This window comes from Microtus pennsylvanicus, chromosome 4, assembly GCF_037038515.1.
Source record: "Microtus pennsylvanicus isolate mMicPen1 chromosome 4, mMicPen1.hap1, whole genome shotgun sequence".
Lineage (NCBI taxonomy): Eukaryota > Metazoa > Chordata > Mammalia > Rodentia > Cricetidae > Microtus > Microtus pennsylvanicus.
This window is the reverse complement of record NC_134582.1, coordinates 129,942,523-129,955,635: the sequence shown is the minus strand read 5'-3', so window position 1 is coordinate 129,955,635 and position 13,113 is coordinate 129,942,523. Positions and strand designations below refer to the sequence as shown.

Genomic DNA, 13,113 nt, shown 5'->3' with positions numbered 1-13,113 from the left:
CAGCCTAACAATTGGCCACTTAGCTCTTTATTAAATCAAGGAGAGTAGCACATCTTCGCAGTGTACCAAAAGATTATCATACAACAGGGATAAAACCTATAGGTTACTGCGAACACTCCACTATTTTCTTCAAGGGACTTGAGCATCTACAGGAATGAGTTACGTTGTATGGAGACCCAAATCTAAGCACTGTGAAGTAACGTCCTTTGTACAGAATGGCAGAATGGCAGAGAATGTGCACTTGTGAACGATACTTCAAACCACTCCAGATTGCTTCTAAGACAGAGGAAGGGCAGTGTGCATAGTTGGTAGACTGTATAATTTAGGGGTTATTTATAGGAAAAGAAAATTTTATGTATTCAATACAGATGCAAACTGTTTTACTAATATTTTTGTTCTGAGGTTGGTGGAATTCACAGATGTGGAACTACAGGATTCTAGGACAGACTGTGTGCATTAATTATTTATATGTATATCTACATATATGAACACAGCATTGTGTTTATCTCTATATATATTCTATTGGCTGTCTGCTATGAATAGTTCCAGGTAATGAAAAACCTAACATAGTTTTTTTTTTTTTAGCATTCTCTTTCTCTCTCTCTCTGTTACCCTTTTCATCTCCTATTGTGCTTGTCTAGAGTAGACACTGAAAATATCTGAGTAAAGCCTCCCTTAAGCTGCCAAAGCCCAGGGCACTCTGCATCCACCAGGGATGAGTTGTGGTGAGTACATTGGTGTACTCTTTGGCAGGATCCTGGACCGGGAAGGAGGTCACAGGACAGGGAGCAATAACGCTTGCTAGTGCCAGCTCCAAGGTTCTGGCTTCAAGCCTTCCTTTATTTTTTTTTTTAATTTTTATTTATTTATTTATTAAAGATTGCTGCCTCCTCCCCGCCACCGCCTCCCATTTCCCTCCCCCTCCCCCAATCAAGTCCCCCTCCCTCGTCAGCCCAAAGAGCAATCAGGGTTCCCTGCCCTGTGGGAAGTCCAAGGACCACCCACCTCCATCCAGGTCTAGTAAGGTGAGCATCCAAACTGCCTAGGCTCCCACAAAGCCAGTACGTGCAGTAGGATCAAAAACCCATTGCTATTGTTCTTGAGTTCTCAGTAGTCCTCATTGTCCGCTATGTTCAGCGAGTCCGGTTTTATCCCATACTTTTTCAGACCCAGGCCAGCTGGCCTTGGTGCGTTCCCGATAGAACATCCCCATTGTCTCAGTGTGTGGGTGCACCCCTTGCGGTCCTGAGTTCCTTGCTCGTGTTCTCTCTCCTTCTGCTCCTGATTTGGACCTTGAGATTTCTGTCCGGTGCTCCATTGTAGGTCTCTGTCTCTGTCTCCTTTCATCGCCTGATGAAGGTTAATATTCAGGAGGATGCCTATATGTTTTTCTTTGGGTTCACCTTCTTATTTAGCTTCTCTAGGATCATGAACTATAGGCTCGATGTCCTTTATTTATGGCTAGAAACCAAATATGAGTAAGTACATCCCATGTTCCTCTTTTTGGGTCTGGCTTACCTCACTCAGGATAGTGTTTTCTATTTCCATCCATTTGCATGCAAAATTCAAGAAGTCCTTGTTTTTTACTGCTGAGTAATACTCTAATATGTATATATTCCATACTTTCTTCACCCATTCTTCCATTGAAGGGCATCTAGGTTGTTTCCAGGTTCTGGCTATTACAAACAATGCTGCTATGAACATAGTTGAACATATACTTTTGTTGTATGATAGGGCATCTCTTGGGTATATTCCCAAGAGTGTTATTGCTGGGTCCAGGGGTAAGTTGATCCCGAATTTTCTGAGAAACCGCCACACTGCTTTCCAAAGTGGTTGCACAAGTTTGCATTCCCACCAGCAATGGATGAGTGTACCCCTTTTTCTACAACCTCTCCAGCAAAGGCTATCATTGGTGTTTTTTATTTTAGCCATTCTCACAGGTATAAGATGCTATCTTAAAGATGTCTTGATTTGCATTTCCCTGATCGCTAAGGAAGTTGAGCATGACCTTAAGTGTCTTTTGGCCATTTGAACTTCTGCTGTTGAGAATTCTCTGTTCAGCTCAGTGCCCCATTTTATAATTGGATTGATTAGCCTTTTATGGTCTAGTTTCTTGAGTTCTTTATATATTTTGGAGATCAGACCTTTGTCAGTTGCGGGGTTGGTGAAGATCTTCTCCCAGTTGGTGGGTTGCCTTTTTGTCTTAGTGACAGTGTCCTTTGCTTTACAGAAGCTTCTCAGTCTCAGGAGGTCCCATTTATTCAATGATGCCCTTAATGTCTGTGCTGCTGGGGTTATACGTAGGAAGTGGTCTCCTGTGCCCATGTGTTGTAGAGTACTCCCCACTTTCTCTTCTATCAGGTTCAGTGTGTTCGGACTGATATTGAGGTCTTTAATCCATTTGGACTTCAGTTTTGTGCATGGTGATAGATATGGGTCTATTTTCATTCTTCTACAGGTTGACATCCAGTTGTGCCAGCACAATTTGTTGAAGATGCTCTCTTTTTTTCCATTGTATATTTTTAGCTCCTTTATCGAAAATCGGGTGTTCATAGGATTGTGAGTTAAAGTCAGGGTCTTCTATTCGATTCCATTGGTCGACTTCTCTGTTTTTATGCCAATACCAAGCCGTTTTCAATACTATAGCTCTGTAATAGAGTTTGAAGTCAGGGGTGGTAATGCCTCCAGACGATCCTTTATTGTATAAGATTGTTTTCGCTATCCTGGGTTTTTTGTTTTTCCATATAAAGTTGGTTATTGTCTTCTCCAGATCTGTGAAGAATATTGATGGGATTCTGATGGGGATTGCATTGAATCTATAGATTGCTTTTGGTAGAATTGCCATGTTTACTATGTTGATCCTCCCAATCCAAGAGCAAGGGAGATCCTTCCATTTCCTGGTGTCCTCTTCAATTTCTTTCTTCAAAGACTTAAAGTTCTTGTCAAATAGATCTTTCACTTCCTTGGTCAGAGTTACCCCCAAGATATTTTATGCTATTTGTTCAAGCCTTCCTTTAAATCACTCTGCACATACAATAGAGAGCCTGGTGGGTTTTCTTTTTCTCTTTTGTGCAACGAAGTTGGAGAACTGTGAAATGAAATTCTTTAACCTCTCGGAAGCAGCCAGCAGCCGGCAGTAGGAACTGACAGCAGCTGTCATTAGAGAGTCCCAGGACAAATGGGGTCAGAGTGCCGGGAGCATTTAAAGCACCTCAGAAGATCCCCAGCAGGGATGGCCCATGGCTTGCCTACTATGACTTTGTTTGGGTCTTTCAGAGGAGGAAGTATTCACACTGAGCAAACCTGCGCACCACTGATGAGACAAAAAGAATCCAAAATAAGCTGAGGATTTCAGCTCCCTTCCTCCTCCACAACAGCAGCCCCTGTTCAGTGTCAGGCCTGGCAAACATTGGTGCAGTTCTCTTGGACTCAATGAGTGTCTCAAGGGGGAACTCTTTGGACCTAACTTCCTTATCTGCTTTTCTGCCCTTGGTGTTCCCAGAGGAGTCAGGTGACTTCTCATGGCCTGAATTCCCTGGAGTGTGCGCCTAGGGACTCTGCCAGGTGTTTCCTAAGACAGCCTATTTCTGAATCACCTTTCAGGCATTGCTATCTCTTGCCACTGGTGAGGCTTAGCGTTAGTTAAAAAGAAATGAACCTTCTAGGTAGTGGTGGTGCATGCATTCAATCCCAGCACTTGGAAGGCTTAGACACATAGATCTCTGTGAGTTTGAGGTCAGCCTGGTCTACAGAGTGAGTTCCAGAACACCCAGGGCTATACACAGAAACCCTGTGCAAAAAACATAACAAAACAACAACAAAAACCAAAGAAGCAAAAAAATTAACCTGCCTGGAAAAACACTTTCAGGTACACCAAAGGAAGAGTAAAAACTAGAGCATATCATAAGATCATATCATATTGCTTGCTCAGTTAGCAGAGACAAGAAGTTTCAAAGAGGAGGGGCCAGGCCTGAGCAAGAGACAGTCCACTGAGCTAAAGTCCTCATCCCACCTCCAGTCCTCACCCGGTGCAGTGTGCACATGTTCTAACCTTTTCCAGATGAAGTCTAGACTGAGCTGTGCTACACTGGAGTTTATATGCTTGAGTATGTGTGTAGGAGCAGTCCCCTGCTGGGGCGTGTGGTGACCACAGACTGACCTAGAACATCTTCCTCCATTGCTTCCCACCGTATGTTATGCCGCAGTCTCTCACCGAACCTGGAGCTTGCCAGTTTGGCTAGACTGGCTGAGCTCCCAGAATCTGCTAGACTCTGCCCTTCAGCACTGGGGTTATGGACCCCTGCTCCACCACATCTAGGTTTTTACGTGGTTGCTAGTGATGTAAACCCAGGCATTCATGCCTTTTCAACAAACACTGTACCCAGTGAACCATCTCCACAACCCTTAAGTAGATTTTTATCCTGAAATGCTGGTCAATCTGTGTGTTTGGAAACCCAGGTTCTCACACTGACTTGTTCTTAATGCCACAGTTAGTGAGTTTATGTAATTACCACTCTTTCTTTATTGCAAGCATTCAGTTGTGTGGGAAGGGTAGTCTCGAAAGCATCAGGCTTACGGAAGCAAATGAAGGAAACAGGAAATCAGGAGCCTCAGATCTTCTCAAGTGTCTCCTCCAGAATCAAGTGCGGACTTCTGTAAGATCATTTGGGGTCCACAGGCGTGGGGTTGTGTTTGGTAACATCATATTCTCCTTTGTTGCAGTTGTTCAACCTGGATTTCCTAAGAGCAGGCTTGAACAACATCAAAGGTTAATGTCTTAATATGTTCCATTTGTTCTTGGAATTAAATGAGGATTTAAATCCTAGAACAGCCTTTATATTGAAGTAAGGGTTTTCTCAATGTAAGCCATTGTTAACGTGATGGGAATTCTAAGCCTTCTGGGACTGACAAGAGGGGGAGCAGGTGACTAGGACTATTCTAATACACCTCACTCCATGGAGAGGAAAATGAGCCCTGTAACCATGGCATAGGCTCCATTTCTGTTTCTGGGCTCCACCTCCGCTGCCTTGTGAGTCACGTGCATCCTTGCTGTGGAAAAGAAAGAAAGGCTATAGAACAAGGGACAGAAGAATCTAGTGCGTCCTAACCCACACGTTCTCCTCACCCCCTCTCCCAGCAGAGACTTCACACACGCTGGTCTGCACATTCTGAGATCTTTCAGAGCACGCCTGCTCATATCCATTACTGCATTCCTTATGTCTCTTACAGAAACATTACTGTTCCATGCTGTAGCTTTAAAGTTGTATTTCTTTTTTTTTAAAGTTGTATTTCTTCACTCAGGACTATTTGACTAGGACTGTGAAAATGCCCAAAAGGCACAAAAATCAAATTCAGGAAAGACAGACATGAATCATGAAATACGCAGATATTTGTAAGAATTTAGCTCTGGCAGGTGGAAGGGAGGAGGAGATAAAGGGGCATTCCAGACAGGAAGTAGCAAGTGTATAAGCCTGTCAAGTGGGAAAAATGAGGCCAAAAAAAAAAAAAAATTGAACCATGGCTTCCTTCCCTAGGTTCTGAAAATCTTAGAGAAATTCTAGTGCCATTAGCTCTGGCTTCTTATTGGCTAACTCCTACATCTGAATTTAACTCATTTCTATTAATCTGTATAACAACATGAGGTCATAGTCTACCTGCACAATTTCAGCACGTCTGTCTCTGGCAGGGGATCCATGGCATCCCCTGACTCCACCCTTATTTCTCCCAGCATTCAGTCCAGTCCTCCCCACCTACCTAAGTTCTGCCCTATCAATAGGACAAGGCAATTTTCTTTATTCATTAATGGCAATCACAGAGGGGACTCCCACATCAGACCCTCCAGTGGATTTGCTTGAACTGTCTCATGGTGGCTTCTGTAAAACAAAACAAAACAAAACTAACGATACAACAACAACAACAAAAGACCTGTTCCTTCTACACTGTTTCATCTAGCAGACACTTCAAAGATTAAAATATATATTCACTGGTGTTTATTCTTTTTTCAACGCAATTGATTTTAGGTTTACACTTTTATAAAAGTTCCTTTCCAATGTAAACAGCTATAGCCCACAGTCCTTGTGTTTTGAAGGCCTCTGAATAACAAAAGGGTAAAATCCAGGAATGTTTGGCTAACTTGACACTGTGGGATCAAGATGTCTGTCTGGAGTGCCGCAGATCATTGTGATCCTGGCAGAAGGTTCACTGGTCAAACTCACGTTTTGTGTTAGTCCCTCAAGACAGGAAAAGGATGATCAGCCTGAGGCTGTGAAATTCTAACCTGTTTGACCTGCACCTTTATCCAGGCTTTGGCTGATAGTTTGTATTCACGTGGCCACCACACAAAGACATCTGTAACCCGATTTACTGAGTAACCTGTAGCTTAATATTACAGGAGACTCTCGTAGCCATCGATCCGCCAATCCCAGCAATGATGCTTCAGCCAATCACAGGCTACCATTGAATCACATGGTAGGACCAGCTGTCTGCAGCCAATCGGGCTGCCTGTTTCTGAACTGTTCCCTGCTCTTTGGCGGTTTAACTGCCCGGTCTCTGGTGCTGCTCAGCCCTTCTTAATCTGTCTGCTGACAGATGTCCTGTAAGGATCCCCACCCAGACACCAGCAGAGAACCTGTCTTTGTCCTCCGTGGCGTTTGCTGGGAATTCAGAGGTGCTGGAGCTGCTGAGTCTTGAATGAGAAGCTGAGTTGCCTAGCAGTATAGAAGTCACAATATCTGGGGCCTCTCACCTCTCCAGAGCTCAGTGTTACACTGTTAACTGTAGCCCAGCCTGAGAGCCTTGCAGCATCTGGCATTGGGAGGAGATGGTGACAGCAGATTTCAAAGCATGGGAGGGGTGGAGGAGGCTGAGGGGACCAGAAAGGGGAGGAGGTTGCTAGGGCAGTGCAGACAGGGAGAGCTGAAGGGGTCCTTGGCATTCTGGCTCTACACCACACCGGTGGACTCCCAGGAAGGTGAAGGCCTCCACATTGCAGGTTAAATGGACACCACCTCCAGGTTCCTGACTCCCCCTCCCCATAGCCATAAAGGTTGAATTTCTCTCTGATTTCAGAGTCCATGCCACCTGCTCTGTTCTAGACACTTGTTCTCACTGGAGAAGAATAAAGAAGAGGTTGACATGCATGGTCCTATGCACACATTTTCAGCCTTCCAGGCAGGTGAGTCCACAACTATCAACACTTTGTGTTTCTTTCAGTGCCATTGTCAATCATTTACCTTATTGAGCGCTTAATTATCAATGAGGGTTTGTGTGGCTTGGCTTTGCCTAACTGCAGTTAGTTGAAGCAAGTGTTCTGAACACAAGCTCGTCAGGCCTGAGCTGTGATCTTGATAGGTCTGATCATTCCATATCAAAATCAGGAAATTCATACCTGGATGGGGTTTTGGCATGTGCCCCCGTCTTGAGATGAGGACCATCTGTATATGGTTTCAAGATTTCAAAGAAACAATCTGAGGAAGTAGGACTCTAGAGCCAGGGCTTCTCTCCTTCCCTATCTTCCCCTCCTCCTCTAATCCCACACATCTCAAAGGAGGAATTTCAATCTCTGGATGATTATATGGTGGACAGTTTGAAACTGGGATGATTAAATGAGAGTAGAACTATGGTAGATGGGATTTACTTAATGTCAGTCATAAATATCTGCTTTAGTGATGTAAATATCACTAAAAATATTGGCAAATCTGAGTCCTAAGAAGTTTTAGAAAAACTTAATAAAACGTATCACAGAGGGAGTCAAATCCAGACAGAGGAATTTGATGGAGAAACAAGTTCGGTATTGCAGTATAAGAACAGAGAGGAAGAGAGCATAAGGTTTTCAAACAGTCAACTTTAATTTATCCAGTCATCTTACAGGAACAATTGCCAAATGATAGATTTCCCCAAGGCTATGCAAGAGTTAAATGGACTCTTGTGAAAATGTTGGATTTAAGAAGGTTCAAGGAAGCAATAGTCTCATATAGCATGCATTCACCTTTTGTGAAATAGGTGTTAAACTCATGGTCAGTTTGTAATAGAATTCTCCCTAAAGACATGATTAAAGCTTTCTCAGGGCCTGGCCAACAATTGCAATGATGTACCTGATTCTGAGAAGAGGCTTAGACCATTGAACAACAAAATAGGGTTAGAGGTATGGAAATCTCCCAAGATCAACTTGCTAGAGAGGGAGTTTATGATGATGCACCATGGCATTCTCTATATGATGACCATGCCATGGATTTTTGCCATGCAGCAGCTTTGAAAGCTTGGGACAGAATTGGAGAAATAGGAAAGAAAAATGAGTCATCTACTAAAATCATGCAGGCCAAAGGAAGGCTTCACAGATTTCTTCCAACGACCAAATATATCAGTAAATAGAATGATATGAAATTCAAAAGCAATACAAATAATAATTGAATATATGGCTTTTGAAAATGCTACTTCTCAATTAAAATGATAATTAGGCCCATTTAATTTTTATTTTACTTTTTTAAAAAAGGAAAAAAACTATCTTTTTTCATTTTATTACCAATCCCAGTTTCCACTTCCTTCACTCCTCCCATTCCCTCCACCTTCCCCCCATGGCCCCCATCTCCCCATCTACTCCACAAAGAGGGTAAGGCACATTGCTTTGTGGAAAGTCCAAGGGCCTCCCCACTATATCCAGACTGAGCAAGGTTCCATCCAATGAGAATGGGTTCCCCAAAAGCCAGTACATGGAGTAGGGATAAATCCTGGTGCCACTGCCAGTGGCCCTGCAGTCTGCTCCAGCCATCCAATGGTCAACCACATTCAGAGGCTCTAGCTTGGTCCTATGCTGATTCCTTTCCTGTCCAGCTGGAGTTGGTGAGTTCCTATCAGCTCGGATAAACTGTTTCAGTTGGCGTCCCTATCATGGTCTTGACCTCTTTGCTCATATTCTCACTCCCCTTACTCTTCCATTGGGCTTTGGGAGCTCAGCCCAGTGTTCTGCTGTGGGTCTCTGCCTCTGTTTCATTCCAGTGCTAGATGAAGGTTCTATGGTGACAATCAAGATATTCATCAGTCTGAATACAGGGAAAGGCCAGTTTGTCCACCCTCTCCTCTATTGCCTTGGGTCTTAGCTAGGGCCATCCTTGTTAATTCTGTGAATTTAGAGTCAGGTTTCTTGCTAGCCCCCATAGTGCTCCCTCAGTTAAAATATCTCTTTCCATGCTCTCATCTCAACTATCCCATTCCCTCAAGTTCTCCTCCCCTTCCACCCTCCCTTCTTCCCCCATCTCCATGCTCCCAATTTTGTCATGCTCACTGTCCCAGCTCCAGGGACACAGTGGGTCTATGTCACCATGAGCAGTTTATAGCACACTGTTCACAGAGCCTATTTAAGTTCAAGACCCCCAGCAAGAGCCAGAGTTTCATGCAATCAGCACAAACCTGGAAGCCGACTCTTAAAGAAGCTGGTCAGTTTTGCTGCTAAGGCTGAGTCTGGAAGCCTTCTCTTAAAGAAGATGTGCCTCTGTTCGTGGCCAGCAAGCAGAGCCTACCTGAGAAAATGCTGCTAACAATAAGCCGTCCTTAACACTGCTCTTTCGTCTCTTAACTCTGTTCTTTTGTGTCTCAGATTCCTTCCCAAGTTCTCTCAGGTTTTATGTGGATGTAATTGGCCTATGTTTGCACCATTATTTAAATGGACACTAATAGTTAGTTCATTTCCCAGCCCACAGATCTGAAATAATCACAAAGAAACTATATTAATTACAAAACTGATTGGTCAATGTCTCAAGCTTATTTCTAGTTATCTCTTATATTTTAACATTACTCATTCCTAACTTCTGGCCTTTCCTGCCTTAGCTCTAACCTTTGTATTTCTACCTTCACCTTATGCTCATTGTACCCACAGTCAGATGGGTACTGTATACACAATGTACCAGAAGAAATCACATATGACCATGGGTCTCTGCAACTGCCACGTCATGAAAAGTTGTCAGTGACATGCAGGCCACCATTCTGAGATTGAAGACAGACATAGGATAGAGTAACATGGCTTTGATATCCAGGCCAAGCCCGGAGGGCCTGGAAAACTCAGCTGGTTACCCATCTCCAATTAGTTGAGTATGAAGTCCCTAGGGTCCCTAGGTCCTTTATTCTTTGTCATGATATCCAGAGGCCATGATTCATCTGCTGTGAACTCAAGAATGCCACACTACTGTCCTGATGACTGTGCCTACTTTGTGACTTGGGTAGACACTGGGCTGGCTCTCTGGTGCCTCTGTACACAGCCACACAAAGATCAAGTGAGAGCAAATCAGGAGAAAGACAAGGTTAGATGACGTTTAGGCTGGGGTCTTACGTGGTTGACTTAGCACTCTCTCCAGTCCTAAAAATTTGTTTGTTTTGGTCCTGTAGGGTTGACTTAGCCCAAACACCACCCTCAGAAGGAAATCTAAAGACTTTTGTTTCCTTCGTTACAGTATAATTGGCACTAACTACAATGACGGAACTAGGAGATGGTGAGACCTCAAACGCCACTATCACCTCTTTGTCGATTCATATCCTCTCCGGAAACAGTACTCCAAGGTGGACCAGATACAGACCTTTCCCTGTGGCCTTGCACTGCAGACAGGACCTCAAGATAAATAATACACAGAGGAAGTAATGCCTAAAGGTTTCCTTGCTTTCAGATGGGGTCGCATTTGCTTTTCCAGATAGTACCCTTCTACAGAGGCAGTGCCTCAGACAAATGGACAGGGATGCCTGGGACACATAGTGCCTGTACCCTGTGCTGATAATCGCTGGCTCAGGACACAGGATCTCTGCATATAGGATGACCCACGGCTTCCATTTGCCTTTGGCTGCTTGACCATGTACTTTAGGATTAGAGTGATGAACACAGCTAGTATTTGAATGTTTTGTGTTTTTTGGGAATCCTGTGGTGGCAGATATGCCAACACACTGGGTCTTGGGCTGGTTCATTGTATAGAGTTTTCTTTGCAGGAGCACATCTATGGATAATCCCCAATTTCTCTACTGGAGTCTGTCCAACAGAGCTCGTGAGGTCCTGTTCTTAGCGACCTGTTGGGTCATGAAGAGTCTGCTCAGGACTGACCCTTGGTTTTGTGTCTTGGAGGATAAGCCCTTGAGCTTTTGTGCAGAGTTCTCTTGCACTTTAACTTTGGAGGTCAAAATGAAAATACAAATCTTTTTATGCTGTGCCCAACGATCTTTTGATAGTCATGTGACCTCTCAGTTTGCCCAGGACTGCCTGGGACTTCCAGGCCCCTCTATTTTACTGTTTGCATTAAGCACATGGCTATGCCATGCTCCTGGGGTTTTGAAATCTTGGGGACGATCCCTTCTCTAGAGAGGAAAGGATTCCTGTCCTGGGAGCCTGACTTGGTTGTAGCAGGCACAGTCGTGAAGCCTGACTGAGAGGCTCTGGAGGTGAGGATATCCGCAGCAAGCAGAACCTCGAAGGCACAGTCTTGAAAGGACTTCCCAGTGGCACAGTCCTAAAGGACAACGCCAGCGGCCGAGCAGTGAGTTGTGCTCAGGCCTGAGTCTTCTGGATCCTGGGGAAAAGTCTCCAGCAATTCACTGTTTTGAGACTTACCCTCATCTCTGCAGATTCCGTGGGGAGTGCTCACTCACAGGACTCTTCCTCTTCTGTGCCCTCCAGCCCCTGGTATCCCTGGTGCTTGATGCCTGGCATGTCACACTGATCTCCCGAACTGAAACTTCTTTGTTCATTCTCCTAAAGCCACATCCTCACTGTCCTGTGACTCACAGACATGGCTTGACTAGGGTATATTTGCCTCTGGATGGTCTGTTCAAAATCCAAGAACCATATCACTGTTCCAGGCTCTGCACACGATGCTCTGTGAGGTGGACACTAAAGTCTTACTTTACTCATGGTTAGTTCTGTTTCATTACCTTAAATGAGGAAAAGCATTTGCTTTTTTAGATCATACCATTATGCAGTGCCTATGACAATGGACAGGGAAGCCTGGGGCCCGTGGTGCCAGTGCCCTGCGCTGAGAGTGGCTGTCTACGGACCCAGTTTCTCTGCACATAGGTTGACCATAGCAATCCATTTGTCTGGGAAAGGTTGACTGTAACTTTAGGATTGGCCTGGGAACAATCGCTAGTGTTCGTTTGTTTTATGTTTTTCTGTCATCGGAGGTCATGGGGTCATGTCCTTCAGTGGCCTGTGGGGGGAGAATAGTCGGCTCATACTGATTGTTGTGTTTGTGTCGTGGCTGATAAACCATTGACTTTCCGTGGAGTGTTGTTCTGCACCGTTTTTTGGGGTCAGTATGACAATAAAAAGCCTTTTATCCTGTCCCCAAAATTCTTTTCATTATTATTTATATTGTAGGCTTCTATAGGCCTCATCTCTATAAGCTGTATGTCCTTTCTGTGACTTGTATATTCAGTTTTGTCATTATTTGAACAAAAAATATGGCTATACCATGTGTCCCGGAGTTTGGAAATGGTAGGGATGTTCCCTTCTCTTGATAAGAAAGGATACCTGTCCTGGAAGGATGACTGGGTTGTAGTGGGCAAAGTCTTGAAGCTCGACTGGTAAGTCCTGGCAGCCAGGATATTTGCAGCAAACCGAAGCTCTGGGGCACAGTCTTGGAGAATATTTTGTACAACAGTCTACGGGACAGCCCCAGTGCCCAGCAATGAGGTGGGCTCAGGCTCCGGTCTTCTGGATCTTGGGAAATAGTTCTCCAAGTGGATGGACTTCACCGGTCTCCAGCGATTCTTTATTGATGTCAGAGACAGTTAGCCATTTCCCCAGCTTCCACGGGGAGTGCCCACTCTCAGGATTCTTCCTTCTTTGCCTCTTCCAGCACCCTTGTGTGCCTGCTACTTGGTGATTGGGATGCCACACTGACCTTCCAAACTGACACCCCTGGTACATTTCTCTCAAATCACACCACTTGTATCCACCACACCCTCACTCTCCTGTGACCCAGAGGCCTCCTTGACTAGGCCTGGACTTGGCTCTGGATTGTCTGTCCAAGATCCAAGAACCGCATCCCTGTGCCAGGCTCTGCCCATGAGGAATCCTAGCGGAGGGCAGAAGGACAGTTACATGTGGACAGAGATTCCACAGTGCGAGTTCTTTATGTCACG

The 13,113-nt window shown here is 44.6% G+C and overlaps 1 protein-coding gene across 3 annotated transcripts in view; it reads left to right on the top strand.

Annotated features, from left to right (window-relative positions):
- The window catches only part of LOC142848437 (acyl-CoA-binding domain-containing protein 7), a 154,736-nt gene that overhangs the window by 11,089 nt on the left and 130,534 nt on the right, over window positions 1–13,113 (top strand). For all 3 annotated transcript variants that reach the window (XM_075970491.1, XM_075970490.1, XM_075970492.1), the window contains exon 2: window positions 7,069–7,174. In XM_075970491.1, coding sequence (XP_075826606.1) covers window positions 7,069–7,174 — 106 coding nt within the window. The remainder of the gene's footprint in view (window positions 1–7,068; window positions 7,175–13,113) is intronic.